At 45.3% G+C, this 19,648-nt stretch overlaps 1 protein-coding gene across 2 annotated transcripts in view; it reads right to left on the bottom strand.

Moving 5' to 3' along the window:
* The window catches only part of SPTBN1 (spectrin beta, non-erythrocytic 1), a 111,601-nt gene that overhangs the window by 62,791 nt on the left and 29,162 nt on the right, over nucleotides 1-19,648 (bottom strand). Inside the window, exon 1 of one of the 2 annotated variants that reach the window (XM_085311577.1) lies at nucleotides 18,318-18,829. The exons of the other annotated variant lie outside the window; for it this stretch is intronic. Within the exon in view, the coding sequence (XP_085167703.1) occupies nucleotides 18,318-18,426 (109 nt within the window). The 5' untranslated portion in view covers nucleotides 18,427-18,829. Of the gene's footprint in view, nucleotides 1-18,317; nucleotides 18,830-19,648 lie in introns of those variants that run through there. 2 annotated transcript variants of the gene reach the window in all.

The following is a 19,648-nucleotide window of genomic DNA, read 5'->3' on the forward strand; positions in this document are numbered from 1 at the left end:
TTGGCGCACGCTGCTGCCAGCCCAGCACAGGTAATACGATCTCTGATCGAAAAGCCCTCCGCATCCTGTCGGATAAACTGAGAAGGGAGCGCCTTGAAGGGAGCTGAAACGCTCCAGAGGAACACGYGGAAATGAGGGGCGTTAAAGGAAACCTGACATAAACACCGAGCACCTAGGACCAACAGCGGGGTGCCGAGCGCTCCCGCTGCGCTGGGCGCGCAGCTGCCGGGCGAGCGCCYGCGTTTGGAGGTGGCCGGCGGCACCGCACGCTCGGCCAGCCCAGGCCACCAGCAGCTTAGCTTGCTCTGCAGCTYATCAACGCTGGTGCATCCAACTAACACATCAACCAAGGCAAATTAATGCTGAATTTTCACATCTAACTCCAAAAGCTGTGTCTCCTGTAGGTTTAAGTCTTTTTGACTCTCCAAGCTGGAAGTAATTTCTCTGGGTTAAAATTATTGCTTTTTTACTGTAGCAACACATGCAGACGGTGCACATCCTACGTGAAACCTTGCTATACCCTGACTCAGAGAGCAGATGAGGCTCGAGATGACCTCAGTTAGCAGTGCAAAGAGCGAAGCAGAGCTTTCTTTCACAGGACAATGCTCATGTTGCTGCTGGATTTCAGGAGGAAATGGAGCTAAGCAGCAACTAGTATTCACAACTTGACAAATTCCAGCAAGGCTTGGAGACTTTTCTATTGAGAAAGATGCCTGTGAAAATGGTAAATCGGCGAGCTGAGCCATTTGGATCAATCTCTACCTGGAAGGAACAGGAAGGCACTTACCGTGACAGCCCTCGCCGTGCACTGGCGGTGTTCACGGGGGGCTGCCGGCCAGCAGAAGGCGTGGGAGCCCGCGGGGCCCCTGCAGGAGCCCAGCACAGCCCGGCGCAGGGCAGGCCTGCAGCTCCGCTCCCCAGCCCTCAGCCCCGTCTCTGCCGTCCCCACCAGGCAAACAAGTCCCCAGCCAAACGGCACGTTTCTGCAGCGGCCACCTGGCCGTCCCACAGCCAAAAGCGGTCAGCAGCTCCTCTGCAGCCTCCCTTAAGGCAGCGTGAAGGCTAGACTGGCCATGCCACCCTCTCCTGGGGGCACTTAACTGCACCAAAAATAATGCTAATAYGGGACTAACCTCTGCTATCTAGGCAGCCTCAAGTACAGGCTTCTACAAAATACATCCCTGGAGAGACAGCCACAAATCGCACCYGTACACAGCGCACAGGCTGGTGTGTAGTCCCCTCCGTGTACCCGACCGCATCGCTGGTAGCAGACAGGACCCAGCGGTAGCTCATTCATTTGCCGCCCTTTTAGCAGGGTTATGGGAAAGAGCAGCACTGGTTGGGGGTTGCTCCCTGCCCAAACAGGGGGAAACATACTTGGACCTCAGCTAAGGATGAARAAATGGCTCAAGCTGATGTTTTTGATGCCGGCATCACATGTTTGTTATGGATGTCTTACGGTACAAAGTAATTTTTGGTGCAACTTCCCCACCAAAAATAGTGAGATTCTGCTGGGGGTTTTATAKGCTTGAACACGAATTTGACAAGAGCTTAGCTGCGAACACGGGCATGAGAGATGACAAAGCAAGGAGGTGATTTTGTTTGTGCTCTGCTTAGCTGGTGATTTTCACTAGGAGCAAAATCCTAGCTGCTTTCCTGACTGTGCTACCCTGCTCGTCAGCCAGGCTGCGCGTTCGGCGCTCCGTTCCCATTTACTAGGCTGCGYCGGCCAGCTTTTAAATCCTATTAAGTATCTACCCATCTCTACTCAATGTTACATCATGTGACTACTTTCACTGCTGAAAATGAGCTGAAAAGAGGGAAAGCTAAATAATGCAGCGTGTGGAAAAAACTAATTCTGCTGCGTTCTCTTTGGTGTCGCTGAACCTCGCTCAAACAACGAAGCGATGYGCAGCACAACGTCCGGTCGCCGGCCGAGCGTCACAGCCCGGCGAAGGGCAGCTCCTCTCATTGTCTTTATTTTTACACAGAGTTTATGGCATTCCGGTGTCAGCAGTATAAAAATAAACCTYCCGAAAGGCAGCCTGAGATTCACGTAGAAGAATGATTATGTCCATCTGCAAAAGGCTGCTGTGCAGTCTCCCACGGCAATAGGTGTAACGTAAAAGTCGCCTGGGGTTAGCAGATTAGACAGAGCCTATTTCTTTTTTTAATTCAGAAGATGAGAATGACATATGTAAGCAGATTTAGAAGGAATAATATACACTCAGCTTTCCCTATGTTGATGTAAACTATGTGAACTGCAGGTTTAACTTCAGGAATACTGGAAGATAAAAYTGGGTAAATATCTCCTGTGTCATGACCAACTCCTGGCTATTGAAAAGACCAAGTCATATAGCCCCTTTCATAAACATTAACCATTTATCTTTTTTCACTGTAATGTAGTATCCCAGCTGACTTCTTGTTTTCTGGAATAAGCTGCAAGGTAGCTACAAAAAAAGCAGCTTTTCTAATAGATAGTTAAGACGATTTAGCATTCTAGGTGCTGCTCTTAGAAACACTTACATCCATCTTCAGCTTTATACACCACTAGCTGCCCTGATTTAAATATAACTAACTGCCCACTTACTTAAAGTCCACTACAAGAATAAAAGCTCAAGAGGACCGCTACCTGAGCTATTGTATTTGGAGAAAGACATTACAAAAATGTTTTTACAGTAAAATAGTCAGGGCACAGTTGAATAAAGAAATAACTTTAGTCTAGTGAGTGTCCAACATACAGTTCAAACAGACGTCCTTTTAAAAACAGCATGAAAAATACCTTAGTGTTCATATTTAMAGTAAAATGACAAAAAATCCTTATGGCTGATTTGATCCCTAGTGTTTTACAATACTGGTTGCCATTCTTTCCTGAGGTAACAGAAAGGACTTCATGAAAAAGGAGCACGGAAAAAGCATCAGCCTGTCCCAAGACACTGACTGTGAAATTCCCGGGAAAGAGCAAGGCAAAGACTGCGGTCACAGCAGTATCTGAAGTATGCGCAGTCTTGGGGGTCTTTGCTTTTTTGTTTAAAACACATTATCAACATAATGCAGGAAAGTGCCAAGTTTTTTCGTTTGTTTGTTTTGGAGGTATGGGGTAACAGGGTGGCATTATTTTTCACATTTGCCAAACCCACTATCTGATCAGCAATATTACCAAGGCTGAGGGCAAGGTTTAGCACTTACGCAGAGAACATGCCAGGTACTTCACAGTAGTAAAGTTCATCTTATTTCTTCCTGTGTTCAGCAAAACCAGCAGAATGAAAGAGTTTTTATAGTGGATTCCTRATTTTTTAGAAGAGGAAAAACAAGGGTAGAGATTTCTCTTTTTAATTATTTCATTTCTGTTCTCTTTTTCTTTCAGTCCTCCTCTTCTCCTTAGTTGCAGATAATGCCTGTTCTGATCATGAGCTCAGCATTCACACCCATGACTACAAGCAATCTGCTATTTCTACAATTCAACTATGTGACCAAAACAAGATCCTCCTTATCTAGCTGTTTTGAAACATGAAATTGTAACTGTTAAACAGAGATGAGTCAGTAAGGGATGGGCATCAGGACTCAATGTTCACCATAAAGACAGGGAAATGGATACTGAAGCTCATCATTTGTAAGCATTGGCATGACTTTAGTAAGGCTTTTGATACTTTCACCCATAGTTTCCTGACATTTTCCACTGATGAGATATGAACTAAATGGGTAGACTACAAGGTAGGGGCAAAAACAGTTGGACAGTCAGGCTGGAAGGTTTGTGGTCAGTGGTTCAAAGTCCAACTGATGGCTCGTTTCTAGTGGAGTATCCCAGGGATTGATTATGGGGCTAATACTGCTTAACATCTTTATTAATGACCTGGACAACATGGTGGCACGCGCATGCGTGCGCACACACACACACAGAAAGCTTGCAGATAACATCAAATCTGGGAGAGTGGCTGATGGCCCTGGTGGGCAGGACTGCTGATCAGAGGGACCTTGACAGGCTGRAGAGATGCACTGATGGAAACCTCAGGAAGTTCGTTCAGCAAAGGCAAACACAAGTCCTGCTTCAAAGCCTGACTAATCCATGCACCAGCACTGGCTTGGGCCAACTGGCTGGGAAGAAGCTCTGCAGAGAAGGACCTGGGGGTCCTGGAGGGCACCAAGCTGACCACGAGCAATATGCCATCATGGCAAGGGCATTAAACCTCATACTTGGCTGTATGAGTAAGAGGGCAGCAGTAGGTGGAGGCAGGTGAGCCCTTCCTCTTCCTCAGCACTAGTGAGACATCTGGAGTGCTGGGTCCAGGGCCAGGCTCCTCAGCACGAGAGAGATGGACATACTGGAGCAAGTTCAGTGGAGGCCACCAGGATGGCTGGAGGCTGGAGCACAAGGTGTGCAAGGGGMGAAAGGGTTTGCTCAGCCTGGAAAAAAGGTGGTAAAGCAGGGATTTTACTGCTGTCCGCAACCACCTAATGGATGGAGTCAGGCTCTTCTCGGAGTGAAAGGAGATGGGGTAATGCCCAAGTCACAGCAAGGGAAAATCTGATGTAGTATCAGGAGAAATGTTTTAATCACATGGGGGTTTCAGACACTGGAATCAGGCCCAGAGAGGCTGTGGGATCTCTCTCTTGGGAATATACAAAACTTGACAGAACAAGGCCTATGCAACATGCTCTAATGTTGAAATTGACCCTGCTCTGAGTAGAGGTGTTAGACCAAATAAACTATCGATGTTCCTTCTAAGCTAAATTATTCTATGATTCTATGAATTTCAGCAAAYTTAAAAACAGACCAGAAAACTGAACCGCTAATATTCCCATGGAAAGCSACCGAGGGATTTCAGAGAGCTGTAAAGTCATTTCCTTCGTCTGAGATACAAGTAGAGACATTACATAGAGTGAAAAGTCCAACTGGTGGTATGTCTTGACTGTGCTTCTTTAAAACTCATTGCAATCAGAAAGAAAAATAGATGAAAGATACTCCAAACCTTTGCTGGTTTCATGTTTAAATCTAATTTCACTTTAATGAAAGAAAAGTATGAATAGAAAATAAATAAATCTATGATATAAATATATAAATTATATAAAATATAAATATATAAATAAATAAAACTTAATCCTTTCAAAATATTAAATCTGTGTGCTAAGAGATGTTAYCATTATAATTAGATGCTGTTAAATTATAATTTTCATTATCACAGAAATATTTCAAATGGAAGAACATGTATTTAAACTACCACTGTGTTGATCAGGGATTAATAATAGTTCCAGTTTAACAGGCTGATTTCATAGCCTTGCTGCACAATGCGTTTGGTTCATCCAGTTTCTATGGTCACAGAATAATTTAGCAACGTCAACTGCACACTATATTGTAGAGTCAGACACACTACGCTGTACTGACAGGTTACTGAATAAAAGCAGTAGCACCAGAGATAAGCCAGGCAGTGGCTCWGTGTGCCTGAGGTCTAAGCTAAAATCCCAAAGGTGCCCCCCACAATCAAAGCACAGCGAGTAGTAGCAATAAAAACACAGCAGATTACAACAAAAATTACTTATATAATTGTAGGAACCTATGATATTTACAACATGCTATTGGATTTCTGAGAGTAGAGTTTTTAAAATTAATGAAATTTAATGAGATTTGAAACAAACTGCTAATAAGAAGCATTAGAGGAAAAATCCTTAATCTGCTCTGGCTCTAATCTGCAAACCCATCATGCAGAGCTCCAGGAGCTCCAGCTGAAGTCCTGGAGGTCCTGTCTTTGGGGACTGGTAAAACTGACRTCTTCACCAGCTAGCTTCCATGAAAAGAGCTCCAGAAAAATCAAGCTACAATGCAAACTTTAACAAACACATTCTGATCAGTCACTCCATATATTATAGYTTTTCTTCAAGTCTTTCCACGTCATGCGTGCTTTCCTGTGACTTCTGAGGTACAAATGAGTTGCAAATATATTCTAATTCTGCACCTCAAGATTTTCCTGTTGATGTGTTTGATTCCAACATACTGTCAGTTAACTTAATTGATCTTGAGGGACAATGGGGCAAGATTAGGCAAATTCATTTTAGCCTTAGAAGTTATGCAACAATGGGAAAAGAAGATACTTTTTCCAGTGAGGTATTTCTTACCCASGTAATAACTTTCAAAGCAGTAGCAAACTGATGCAAAAGAACTGCTCTGTTTAAAACTCCAGCAGMTCTCTCTGATATTTAAAAGACAGGSAAATTGGAAGGAACTAGTTCAGTAAAATTACACTTTGCACAACTTAAATGTCGATCTTCATCCAGAAACATCACTTGTTTTTCTAGTCTTAAAAGTGGATTTGTGAAGCATACTGGATTATGCAATGCATTCACTAYACAAACTGAAAAGCTCTGCCTGGGTACAAAGGTGTGGCTTCAGGTAAAGTCATTTATGAGAACTCCCAATAATTTAACTTCACGTTCCCCTTTTTAAATTTTTCTTCAACACAATGAGAAAAGTAAGTGCATAGTTTAACACGAGTTCAGCATGATCGACACAAGCAGCACTCAAACATCCCCAATCAAAACCATTTCATTGATGCCACCTTAATCATATTGCATGCAGACCGCATATTCCAGGCTTTTTCTCCCCAAATGTAAATCTGGCTATGTTTTTATTTTATGTACTACAAAATATGGAGATTAATGAAGGCAAGACAGAGCCTAAAAACTTCTGAAAGCTGAGTGTCTGAATAATGCTCCCAAGTGTGTGTTAATGTGATTTTAATGTCATTAAAAAAATAATTGAGGTATTGGTTCAGCACAGAACTACGGCACATTTGCTTTAAGTATGCAAACAGGCTCTTTGAATTCACTGATACTATTTGTGTGCTTGTACCCAAAATAATCTTCATAGTCGAAATRCCTGAAACGTATGTGGACGCGGACACTTGTGAAATAACAGAACAAATACAGCGGCCGGAAACTTGCTGAAATCCAACAGGATGCAAAAGCTCCAAAACCTGAAGCTGCACTTAAGACACATTTTTGGAATGGTGGTTTTTATGCAGTCTCCTCTCTGTGTGCCTTATCCTGTGTTCATAAAGCCAGAGACAACTGAGTGATTTTCAGGTCTCCAAGTTTACAAGCTCACATAAGCCTGAYGCAAAAAACTCCAGCAGTTTACACCTACAAAAAACGCTCCACGAATGTGCTTCTGAACATAAGGTCCACAGTGACCTGCAACTGCTGCCAGGGAAACGTATTTAAACTTGGCAACAGGAGCTAAACCAGAAGGTAAAGTTTACCTATGCAGCACATAGAACAAAAGGTATTCTGGCATTAGCTAATTCATAAGCGTACACCTGAAAACAGTGCTAACACAGGGTTGGAGGCAACCATGGCTGTGGAGCCTGGAGAAGAGGCAAAGGACAGCCCACACCCAGCCCACCAAAATGGCCCCTGCAAAAGCTGTGTCTGGTCGAATTACTCATTCAGGTAAAACCCCGAGGGAAAACGTGCTTTCTCGYGTTGCTAAGACTGTCAGGCCATGGTCCTGGCCCGGCCATACGCAGCCCAGCGAGAAGAGCTCTCCTAGCTGCTATTATTTAGAAAAACAGTGCCTGCAGCGAGGTCCTAGTGCTTGTCATGACATATTGAAAAAAGCATGACTTCTTATACAAGAAATTGTCTACAAACCAAATTTTGCAGAGCATTTTTTTCCACAATGTGGGAAAAAAATCCTTTCTTATGATATTCTTTTCATCTTTCTTTCACATTCCCCTGTTCTCTTTTTGCCTTTGCTTGAGCCATCCTCCATTTCCAAAGAACTTGCCGTCTACCAATATAACAACAGCTGTAGAGTTGTATGTAACAACACCCAATGCAACAACCGTGCCCTCAGGGATCGACTCCTTTGCAACATTCAGAATTGCCATCGCATTATKCCGATGAGTCCGATGAGACTCCCATCAATAAAAGAGGGTGTAACCAAAAGAAGGCCAACGTCCCAGTGAGAGTTAGTCAAGTAGACTGCGTTATTTTAAATTACACTGCTACCAAGCCCCTTTTGAGAATAATTTCAAAATGCTTTCAATCAAAGTAGATATGCACGCCATGTTTCTGCTTGGTACACCTTTTTAAATCCTAGAGACAAACTCCTGTAAATAAAGACATATATTCTGGAGATTTGATAAGCACCCTATCAGACATCAGTATTTATTTATTGGGCAGCAGRAGGAGCAGGAAGAGAGAGGAGGCTTAATACTACGGGAGTAGCAACGGATTTGAGGAAGAAACGTGCCTCCATTTCCACGTCCCCTTCCACGTCACCCTCCGGGAAGCGCCGCCGTAAGCGCTCGGGCGACCGCCGCGAGCACTCGTGCCAGATGCAGCCAGGGCGTAATCTGGTGCTAGAGACCGCCGGGTCGTCGCTCCACCTCTAGGAGCGACAGTAGCCGAGAGGTCGGGTACGGACCGGTCTCGACACCTTGCCGCAGCCGTGTAGGAGTTGTTTTATAGTTGCTGCCTTGTGCTAACTAAAAGCAGGGGCCCCTTAGCCCTCCGGACCTGAGACTGCAGACGCGCTCCCCTTGGTCAGCGCGCAGGCACGGCGTGGCATGGCACGGCACGGCTTGCAAGAGGAGCAAGCCCGTCCCCGCCGCGAGTGCCCCGGCGGCGCCGCCCCAAGGAATTGCTTTTATTTAAAGAACTTGAGACAGTTAACATTTAAAGGTAGGGTTAACCCAAATTATTTATCTCCCCGGTGAATAGGAATAGCGCAAAGGTCGGAAGTTCAGCATGAAACCGATATCTGACGTTTCTAGACACCTCCCCTATTTAGTCAGGGCCTTAGTTCATTGCCATTTCGTGAYGGCTATTACTCATGCTAAACTGCAATCAAAGTACAGTCACATCCGCAATTTCAGTGCAGTCTCCTTCATTATATTGCCAGACAATCTCGAAAGACTCAAAGAAGAACACACCCAGGAAAATAAGGGCTGTCGCACTRACGGTTGGAAAGATACTTATCTAGATGCAGAATAATTATCTGCAGCAAAGCCGTGGTTAGTTGACTACAGATGAGATGGGCAAATTTTCACTTTCCCTTTTTTCCTGGAATCAGGTTATTTTCAAATTGTTCTCAGGAATTGGAAATATTCCCTGGACAAAATGGGCAAAAAGAACTGGACTTTTATTTTTTGATAAAGGAAAGGGAAAGACTGAGCCCAACATATGATATATCAATGCAGAGAAGCTGAAACCAAAGAGTAGTAGTTATTTGAGAAGAACAAATGAGCAGGCCTGAATGCTGGAGATAAAATGCTACGAGCAAAGCCCTAAGCATGGTACAGTTGTGGAAATTCACTGCCTTTAATGGGGCTATCTTGGTCTAAATTATCTGAGAAGTGGACTCTGTATATTAACTGACTTTCTGAAGAGTTGCCAAGCCATAAAGTTAAATTTAAACATCTTTCTTATTTTTTTTCCTGAGAAAAATCCGTGCAGCAAGTATTTATTTTGTTTGATAACTCCTAATCTCTTTGCTACAAAGCTAAATTTTGCATTTTTTTAAATCATCACAGACAGTAGAGTAGGTCTTGCTCATGATTAGAGTGCTGCAGTAATACAGATAACTTTTGTAATTTGTCATCACATTTTCTACACTGTCCCTTTGATGTGCAATTCTCCAGCAATTCTACCTGAAGACTCTCTAAAACAAAATGGAAAAACCCCCACACAACAAAAATAACAAACAAACAAACAAAAAAAAAACTCAGAAAATTTGCCCTGACATTTTTACAATTTCCAAAGCCGAGGTTCTCGCAGTCTTTCTAGCTTCAGGGACAAACGAACGTGGTTCAACACCATCCGGAACGACGTCTCTTCTGTTTGCTAACGTAGGACATCCGCAAAGCTTGCAATTAAGAATTTATAATCATGATTTATAATCCCTCCACCTCCCCAAATTAGATCTTAATATACAATCTGGTGCTGCTTTTAATAAAGTGTACTGCTGCTTTGGACATCAAATAGAGAATTAGGTCTGTCAGGTGCAAGTTCATCGCGTGTTAGTAACTGGGCCCGTGCTCTCAAGAGTTCCTGCACTTTTTTTTTTTTTTTTTTTTTTTTTAATGAGCAAGCCAAACTTGATTGAACACGAAGCTATCCAGATTTCCAGCAATCCCATTTCAGAATTAAAATGCCGCTCAGCAACACCAGGTCTTTCACAAGACCTTTCACAAGCCGCGAGCGCGGCCTCTCGGCTCTGCCGAAACCACTCTGCGTACGTCTGTTTGACCAAAGGGCTTTCTTTCTTTAAGCTTTCTTTTCTCTGGGGGGGCGTTCAGGGCAGCATTAGCTTGGCCGCGGTAGCTGTCCCCCGACGAAGGCCGCTCTCAGCCCGGGCACCCTCGCGCCTCGGCGGGGCGTCTCCGGAGGCGCTGCGCCGCTGAGCCGGGGAAGGGGCCCTCTCCCGCCAGCCCCGAGCGCTCGTTTCCAAACCAACCCCCGGAGGTGGCTTCTTGCAGGAAGCACAAGGGAAGCTCTGAAACACCTTCTCGTTCCACGATTTCGTTCAACCTCCCTCACTGCAGCTTTTTAAGCTGGCAGAAGCCAACGCTTGATATTTTGCTTAACAATTTTCCCAAACCTGATTATCCAATATACGGAGATCATTCATTTTCACATGGGGGGGGAGGAAAATACAACATATCCTGATACTAAATAACTGATATTTAATACTTCTCAATTCAGCTTCAACAGGAGCAAAAAGATCTTCAGAGCTGTCTGTAATTAAATATTCTTTTGGCGAGTTGGCTCAGATCAGCATCCAGAAAAGGTTACTGCATCTTCTTGTGCAAAACTCGGACTCTGGGCGCACGGGGTGCACCCTCCTGCCGCACCGCAGTGCAGTGCCACTGCACCCCTGCACCCCGCACAGCGACGGCAGAGGAGTCGTTTGGCACAAGAAATCAGAAAAGGGGGGTTTCGTGCAAAATGCTGCAAATCTGTAGCTTCTTTTTCTTCAACGTTTCTCCGTAGCATCGGTAGCATTTCTTTCAGTTTACCGGGCAAAGCATGCATCCAAGGGAAAAGAGAAAGATGAAAAGAACAGAAGAAAAAGAAGGAAATCACAAAATAGATTTGAGAAAGAATTCAMGAAGGAAAGCACATTGTCGTTTCAGCTTTTTTTTATCACCACTCTCATTTGGCTGCAGTCTTTTTATATTGCTCCACTTTCCACAGACGTTATTGGCAAAAACCACAGTTTGAATAGGGTTCGGGGGTAGAAAAACTATTTAGAACTGGGCTCTGTATCCCTACGTGGTTATAACGTGCCTACAAAATGCTGGGGCTCGCTGGAATTCAGCTTATTTAAGGCATCCAATACAGACACACAAAGGGTCAGTCCCTGTGCCAGCACAAACCAGCACGTTTCTAGATCCACACAGCTATGTGGATTTACACCAGTAAAGAACACAACACAAATTATTTTGCTGTCCTAACCCCAGCAGCAAATCACCCCCCGGGGTATTCAAAGATCATCTCACTGTCACATGTGAAAATATTTGCTTACGAGACTTTGTTTACTGCACAATTTCGGAGCCACAAAAAGCGCGCTGGAATTGCCTTTTTAACAAAATTGTGTGTTTTTTGTTTGCTTTAAAATTAAGTTTCCTATCCACATGGCTAAAARCAAATATTACAAAGAGAACCTAAACAAAACACCAAGAAGAACAGGCTACAAAAGATCTGAGGCAATAGCTCAGAAAATTTTGAATTTTTGCAGTTATTTCAGTGAGGAGCCAAATTCAATTTAAATGTTTATTTTTTCAGCTATATCAACATTGACCATTTTAGCCTACTTCTATTACACCCTACTTCAGTGTCATTTTAAATTGCCTTCTATATCTTCACAAGCACAAAAACCCACAACTGGAAAGGCAAATTTCTGGAAAATCTGGGTGAGAAAGCATGGCTAAATCTAACATCTTCAGGGACCACAGGGTTATCAAAATCTATTTTATTTCTCTAAGAACAAGACATTTCTTAATCTTCATTTTGTTAATWCACAGAAAGAACCATGACATAGATACATGTGAAATAAACAGAAATTACTAACTTCATGATAACAATTTATCTAGCAGTAAAGATGGAACTGCCTGAAGAGACCTTTTAAACAGGTAAAATATGAAGTAATAACATGTTATTACTTCATTTCTCACTGTTAATTCTGAAAGAAAAATTTTCGTGTGAACTCTCTTTAAAGTTTTCCCCCAAATTTCTCATTTACTTCATTTTCAGTATCAGGCTTGGGAGAGAATGACAGTGAAGGGGTTGAGTGTTTTCTTGAAATTCCTGAATTTTAGCCTTTGTAAATAAAGCTAAGCTTTCCTCCATGGGTACGTTATATATCTCCTAGACAAAAATTTAAAAATACGGAGTTAGCTAGTTTATATGAAATACAATTAATAGGCAACATGTATGGCCACCAAAGCAAGGCTGCAGTGGCTTCATCAGTCCCTCTCTGAAGGACTGGCATGAAACACAAAGCATCTCTGTCCCTTGCTGTGATATTTAGGACTAATCAGTGGAGTCTGTCTCATTCCACAGTCTCTACAGGGCAACTATAGGCTTTTTCTTCCCGAAAGGGCAAAAATTATAAGGCGGCTTTAAGTAGCTTTGTCTCATTTTGAGATTCTCTGCACCCGTTCTGTGCTATGGCTTCCCATACATCGCAAAAGGAAAGAATGAGGCTGTGGAAAGAGTTTAAATTTGGCCAGTTGATTCCATGGATAGACAAGAATCAAATACAAGTCCGAGCAAGTGATTTGCTACAAGTGTCCATTTTTAATGGAGAGTTTGGATATGCTATTACTACATCTAGCCAGTCATTTCCTCTGAATTAAATCTCTAAATTACAAACTCAATTAGTTGGCAGGTTTGCTTTTTATAACTTTTTCCCAGTTACTACATCATGTCTAAATATTTTGAGACACAGWAGATTTTCACCAAAGTTAACTACCTTTGTTGTTTCAAAAGGCTAAAATGTTATAAAATTGAGTCTAGTGCTCAGATATGTTTGCAGAAATGCTTCACATTAGAGAGAATAAGGGCCCAACTATAATGCACAGAAATGCATGTTCAAAGCACTGCATTGGAGATCACTTAACACCTCTTTACAAACCTGAGAAGGTTTACAATGATCTAGCTGTATAACCTGCGTTCATATGTCCACTGAAAGCAAAAGGTTGAACTATGCTTGTCACATGCAGAGTCTGGAGGGCATAAAACTAAACAAAATTTGCTACAGGAATACAAATCTATTTGCAATTTAAATTGCCATGAAGAAGGGAGAGAAGTAAAACCCACATGTTTTACTCAGAATGAACCACAACCTTCCCCCATTTCATCTCCAGCAGAAATTGCCATGACAAGAAATGCCAGTGCCCAATTTGGCAGACAAAGTAGGATGTCCTTCAGTAATCGCAGCCTGCCTCTATGCAGGTCATTGCTAGCGAGCAGCTGTGAAACCCTTTAGAAGGTGAATCTTGTGACATGGAAGACAACTGTTGAGATTACGTCTTTCCAAGGGGCACCTACATAACTTCAGAGGATCCGGGGCGCAGTGGAAGGTCTCACTGCCCTAACACAGGCCCAGACTTTAGCAACTCTTGCAAACTTTTTGTCGGTGGTCAGAGGGTGCTCCTTGTATCCCTGGGCATAGATAGGGATTTGGGAATAAGATTGTGGATTAATACTTCTGTTGAGTATCAGACAGCATGCTCTTGCAGAAAGAGCTATAGGGAAGCCTTATTTCACAATAGAAAAAGAAAAATGACAGGGAAATTTCCCTGMTGTCCTGCAGCCTGGATGGGAACAAATCTAGGCATACGGATCACTGTGTTATCGAAGCCGATTATCACTGCCCGCTTAAAAACAGAAACAGCAGGTCTCACTTTCTGCCAAACTAGAACCCCCCACCAATCTCCTCGGGGTCAGCGCAGATCAAAGGATCACACATCCCCAGGGCTCCTCTGCGGAAGGGCCCGGCTATCACAGGGCAGTTTGCTGCCCCAAACACCTAAGCTATGCATGTGACTGCATTTTGTTTTCTCCTGCAGTTAATACTATGTAGCCAAATTCCAACTTCCAGTGAAATRTTTATTTCAAGAGGATTAAACAGACCCTACCACATTTTGTTTGTACCTCTGTCTACATAATGCATGCTCTTGTTTCTTCCTCAGTTGGAGGGGGAAAAAAACAACAACAAAAAAAAAAGCCCAACTCTTTTCAAAGCACCCTAAACTTATCCTGAAACAAGATGTCTCTGCATATTAAAAAGGAAACTACAGAAAGTCTGACCCCAAAAGGGAGGGCACCTAACTCCAGGCCGTGACTTTGGCAGTTCCTCTCTGAACCCCCCCAAGGAAGGATGCGTGCGTCTCCCCACTGGGCTCTGCCCCCGTGTGCGAAATTTGCCTGCCAACAGTTTCTGAATCTACCCATGAAACTGAGTTTAGAATGGATTTAAAGCCTGCTTCAACRCCCGCACTGGGAGAGACAGACCACCTTTTCTACAACCTTTTTTCAGTGCTCACTACGTTAGGCCTCCAGTTTTTCAAACCACACTGTTTTTAAAAGCGCTCAAAGGTAAATAATAAAATAAACGATAAAATAAAAGAACTTCCATTCAGGCAGCGTGGTTACCAAAACATTTTGGGTTCCCATTAGAAATTTCCAATCTGAAATACAGCACCAAAAACTTAAAAATAACAACAACAAAAAACCCCTAAATGTACCACCCAATAAGGTACCTCACACAGCTCCCCTTCAAGCTGGCTCTCCTCTGGGGATTTACCAGGAGCACAGATCTAGCCTTTCCCCTCCCCCGGGATTTTAACTCCATAATGGCCACGGCACATTTCACACCTGTGGCACAGTTCAGACCAAACTTCCCAATTACCCTGCGGGAACTGATAAAGCCACCGAGCTACTAAATGTCAGAAATGTTAATAAGTACCACCCTGCCCTGTTAACCGGGCGGGAGATCTGTGCTGATAGCTGCCTTCCCCCCCAGCACTGACACTCTGTGCCTGCCTTCCCTTTGCTGGGGAAGGTGATACAGYTGCAGGCATCTGCTTCCAGATTCCTCTCTGACTTGCATTAACCTCTTCCTGCCAGCTCCAACAGCCCCACCAAGCCAAGCCACAGGACCTGCAATGTTAATGCAGCAAAGGTGACAGCCTTGGTTCACCATTAAAACTGAACTCTATTTTGCTTTGCATTTAATTCCTCAGCTGCATATGATGAAGTTTCTCCACTGATGTGCCCTGCATAAGTTACACGGCAGCATGTTTTCCACAAACAAGTTTTGGGGTCCTGTCTTCACTTGCAGCAAGCTGCTTTTGTCCYACAAGAGCCTTATTTACTGAACTGCTGGCCATGGGAACCAAAACTCCACACCTAGATTTAGGGATGATAGCAACCACCGATACCARCCTCTTGCTTATCATTCCAGGACTAGGCGAACTAACCGTGGTGAGAACTACAAGGTTTACTAAAGCAAAGAGAACTTGCTAAAGCATCCTTGGCACACCTGCACAGACAGCCCTGGGAACTGGAGGATCATGTATGCCAAAATGTATGGGGGATGATCCAGTCCTCTCCTTTCAGCCCGTGATTGCTTTAAGGTAAACCTCCCTGCAGTGTACGAGTGCCTAGCTGTCATGATCCGAATTTGCTTTGTCCCTAGTGCTTTGGGGCAGAATTAGGTTGTCTCCTGGCTTCTYTTCTCATGTGAAACTGCCAGTGCCAAACCCATCGTTTTCTCTACCTTAGGAAAGGCAAGATCAGAGTTATCTTCAGCTCGTTTCCAGTTCACGCCTCTGCTTGGTACAGGGCCTGAGCACTTGCTCTGTGTAATTTAGTTAATGAACTCCTAAGTGCTCTTTTGAAAGGACGTCCCAGTCTTCACTAGATCTAAACAGTATCTTGCTACAGCCTAGTGCGGAGGTGTGGATTCACACGGAAGCTTTAGGAGCTCTGAAAAATAAGGGGCAAATGCAGTGTGGGAAGAATGTGCCTGGAGGCTAAATTACTCTGTATGGCATACGTAATACTGCTATTCTAAAGGAGAGCCGTCCTACCAGAGGCAAGGAGGGTAAATCAGTTATAAAGGAGGAAAACTCAAAAAGGCAGCAAAGCTTCAAAGGTACTTTTTACCAGAGATGGAAAAACACGAAGAATGTATGCGCTTTTATCTGCTTGTACTGTGGAGTACATTAAGGCCATTAAGGAGTACAATAAGGCCATTATGGAGTTAAATCACCTTCTAAAGTGAAAAAATGGTGACAAAACTGTAATTTAAAAAAATTACATATGTACAGCTCATCCTTGCTGGGTCTGAGTCTGCTGGGCTGCACTGCACACCGTGCAGTGCCACAAACACCCAAAGTTTGGAGTTTTTTAAGGAAAAAAAGAAAAAAAAAGAGATGGTTCTAACAGCAGGACAAAATTCACTTTAAAAATCTCAGAACTACAGAATAATAGCTTTTAGGTATTCTTGAAACAAAGAACCATTAATCCAAGGAAAGACACCTTTTGTGTCAGCAGGGTTAAGCCACTCCCCAGGCAGCACACAGTATTTTGTATGGTTATTTAGCACTTCATGGAGTATCTAATGCATAATTTAAAGTATTTCCTGTACTTTAGCTCCACCCTAAACAAGATCATTGTCAGCACTACTTTTCAAGCCTGCCTACCCAGCACCCTGCAATGAGAATAAACTGCCTTTTGCCATAGACAATCTACTGCAAAGTCCCTCCCGCCGACACGTTCAGAAGAAGTCGCTATTTATCTCTTTCTTCAGAGGAAATTGCAGCAAATTTGAGGAGACTGCTGCGTGTTTTTTTTTTTTTTTTTTTTCCTCCCCTATTTTAATCTAACACAGTGCATTCCGTTGCAGGAAAAACTCACTTTCAGTGCTTTCAACACTGCGGTCTGCTTTCCTCTTTCACCCTGATGTAAACACACAGATAACAGATTCCTGAAACAGTGACCATGAAAACGATAAAATCTGCCTTCTGAAGCCAGCTAACTTAACCAGGAAAAGGCACGAGCCAGTATCCCCGCCGCCCTTTCAAAGCCTTGCACCCCGGCTGTCCCGGCTGACGGCTCGGCCGTGCTCCCGGGGCCGCATCCTCCGGCCTCGTCCGGGAGCCCCTCCCGGACAAGACGCTGTCATTTTACCCCTGCGTACCCCGCGAGCAGCCTTGGCTGGGAACCACTGTACGAGATAAGCAAAGGGCTCTGAATGAAAGAGTAGTTTTTTTTGTTTGTGGTGTTTTTTTTTCCCTTCCCTCCCTCCTTAAGCCAACAAATCGAAACTCTTCGCGCTAACCGAGGCTCTTCCTCCGGCGCTGAGGGGAACCACAGGACCACGCTTGTGGCGCGGGCAGACTGAAATGAGAAACACGCACAGAAGAGCTGCAGGTCACCGCACTCCGCCCGCCCGGGGATGATTTCCCGAGCCGCAGGGATGCGCAAGGCGAAGAGGTTTGGGTTGGGTTAAGCGCTCTTTTTTGACGGTCGCAACGGCGCTGCCACGGCTCTTTCACGCCCGGGACGCGCCCGGCGCAGGGAGACACGCGCGGGGACGGGCACGAGCCTGCGCCACGCGCCGTGGGCAGTGCGGGTGACACCGCTGCTCCCGCCTCTCACAGAGAACTAAATGGAAAAGAAAACGAAATGAAAACAAAGGGCACCATTCTCGCTGCCTACAAGCAGAGCAGGCCAGAAGGGTGAGAACAGGGAAGGTCACCCCGCACGGGTGCTTCCTCGCAGGCCGGCTGTCACCAGGGGCGGACGAAGGTGCTGGGCGGCGATGCGGCTGCTCGGGGCTGGGAGAGGCCGAGCTACCGCCAGTCTTCACAGGAGGCACGCAGGGGGCTGGAAGGACAGAGCCCTCGTACCGCAAACCGCACCCAAAGCAAGCTAGGGCTTCCCGGTTAATTCCCAGTGTTACAGSTGTGTTTTATTAAAGCATACAATGAATAAAAAAAACCCTCCCTCACCCCCCTCTTTTTTTCCCCGTTCTAATTCACTGAGTTCAGGTTAGGGCTCGTCGGTAACGCTGCACGGCTCAGAGGCTGCAGACGTATTTTAACACCGCCTAGCACTGAAGACACCGTCCGAGGGGCTGAAGTCAAACAGTGTCCCTTAAAAAAGGAAGGAAAAAAAAAACTTTTTGCTACAGCACCACTTTTGGCCCCTGTACCATTAACGCCTTGATAACGAGAAGCAGCCGAGGATAACACGTTTACGAGGATCATGTCGTAGCAACACTTAAAAAACCAGCACGGGCTTACCTTGTAGCTGCTTGAATCTTCCTTCTAACTGGTTATAGTTATACGGCACCTGAGCCGCATAGCCCGGGGACAGCGGCCCAGGCATACTGGTTGATTTTTGTAATTCCATTTACAGGTAACACAGGGATACGATGAATTGCAGCATAAAGAAACCACAGTTTTTTCCACCATACATCCAGGTAGATCCCAGCTTCCTCAGAAGTTTGGCTCCAGTCCCTAGAGAAAACGCTCTCGCTGAGCCCTAAGCAAATAACAGCTTCGGTTCAAAAATCCAGCAACGTGGGTTGGTGGCAAAGCTGCAACGGATTCAAACTTGCACCAGGGGTTGTTTTCTTTTTCTTTTAAGCTCCACTGCAAGCAACCCACAAGTTTCTCACGCTTGCCCCCGGCGAAACCAGCCGGCCCGCAGCAGCAGGAGGAGGAGCAGCAGCAGCAGCGTGGAGCCAGGCGCTGCCCTGCCGGCCCGCAGCGCCGCGCTCCTCGGACCCCTCGGCCCGTCCGCGATGCAGCCGGGCGCGCGCTGATGTCACTCGGTCGCCAGCGGCTCCGCGGGGGAAGGGAGGCAGCGCCGGGGGCGAGGCGGCGGCGGCGGCGCGCCCGGAGCCCGCCCGCGCCCCCGCGCCCGGAGCCCGCCCGCCGCCGCCGCTCCCTGCGCGAAGCTGCTGGAATTACAACCTTTTGTGAGGAGCCTCGTGTAACGGAAAAGTCTCAGGTTACTATCGCGCGGAAGAGGAGCGCGCTCCCCGCAGCTCTCCGCGGGGCGGCTCGCTGCCGGGAGGGCCGCCGGCGCGCGCGGARGCGCCCCCGCAGCAGCCAGCGGCAGGCAGGGAGAGGACCGCAGGAGAAGCTGCTCTGCAGCACGCTGCCGACAAACAAAACCCGCGCGAAAAGCTTCCTCAGGCAGCCCGCTCCTTCCGCTTAAGTTTTATGCAGTGTCGGGGAACTGGACAGCTCTTATGCATGTGCCTGCTTGCTTCTTTATCAGTGTGCTGGGCATCATCGCAAGATTAATAGAGGTCTGTACTGTGCCCTGGAGGGGGAAGGCCACAGTGCAAATAAAGCTGCACCTTAGTGCCCTCCTGCAATACAAACGTATATAATAGCAGAGGTAGCACATACTGCCCTCCTGCAATACAAATGTATATAATAGCAGAGGTAGCACATACTGCCCTCCTGCAATACAAACATACATAATAGCAGAGGTAGCATGGATATGTGCTACAAGTCAGTTCCTGAAGATGGCATCAGGCAGAGGGTGTCAACTTTCCCTCAAGGGCATAAACACCTAGCCCTCACTGATTAAGTGAATTTAATAGGCAAAATTAAAACAT

Source organism: Rhea americana, unplaced genomic scaffold, assembly GCF_003343005.1.
Source record: "Rhea americana isolate MKP2758 unplaced genomic scaffold, rheAme1 scaffold_344, whole genome shotgun sequence".
NCBI lineage: Eukaryota > Metazoa > Chordata > Aves > Rheiformes > Rheidae > Rhea > Rhea americana.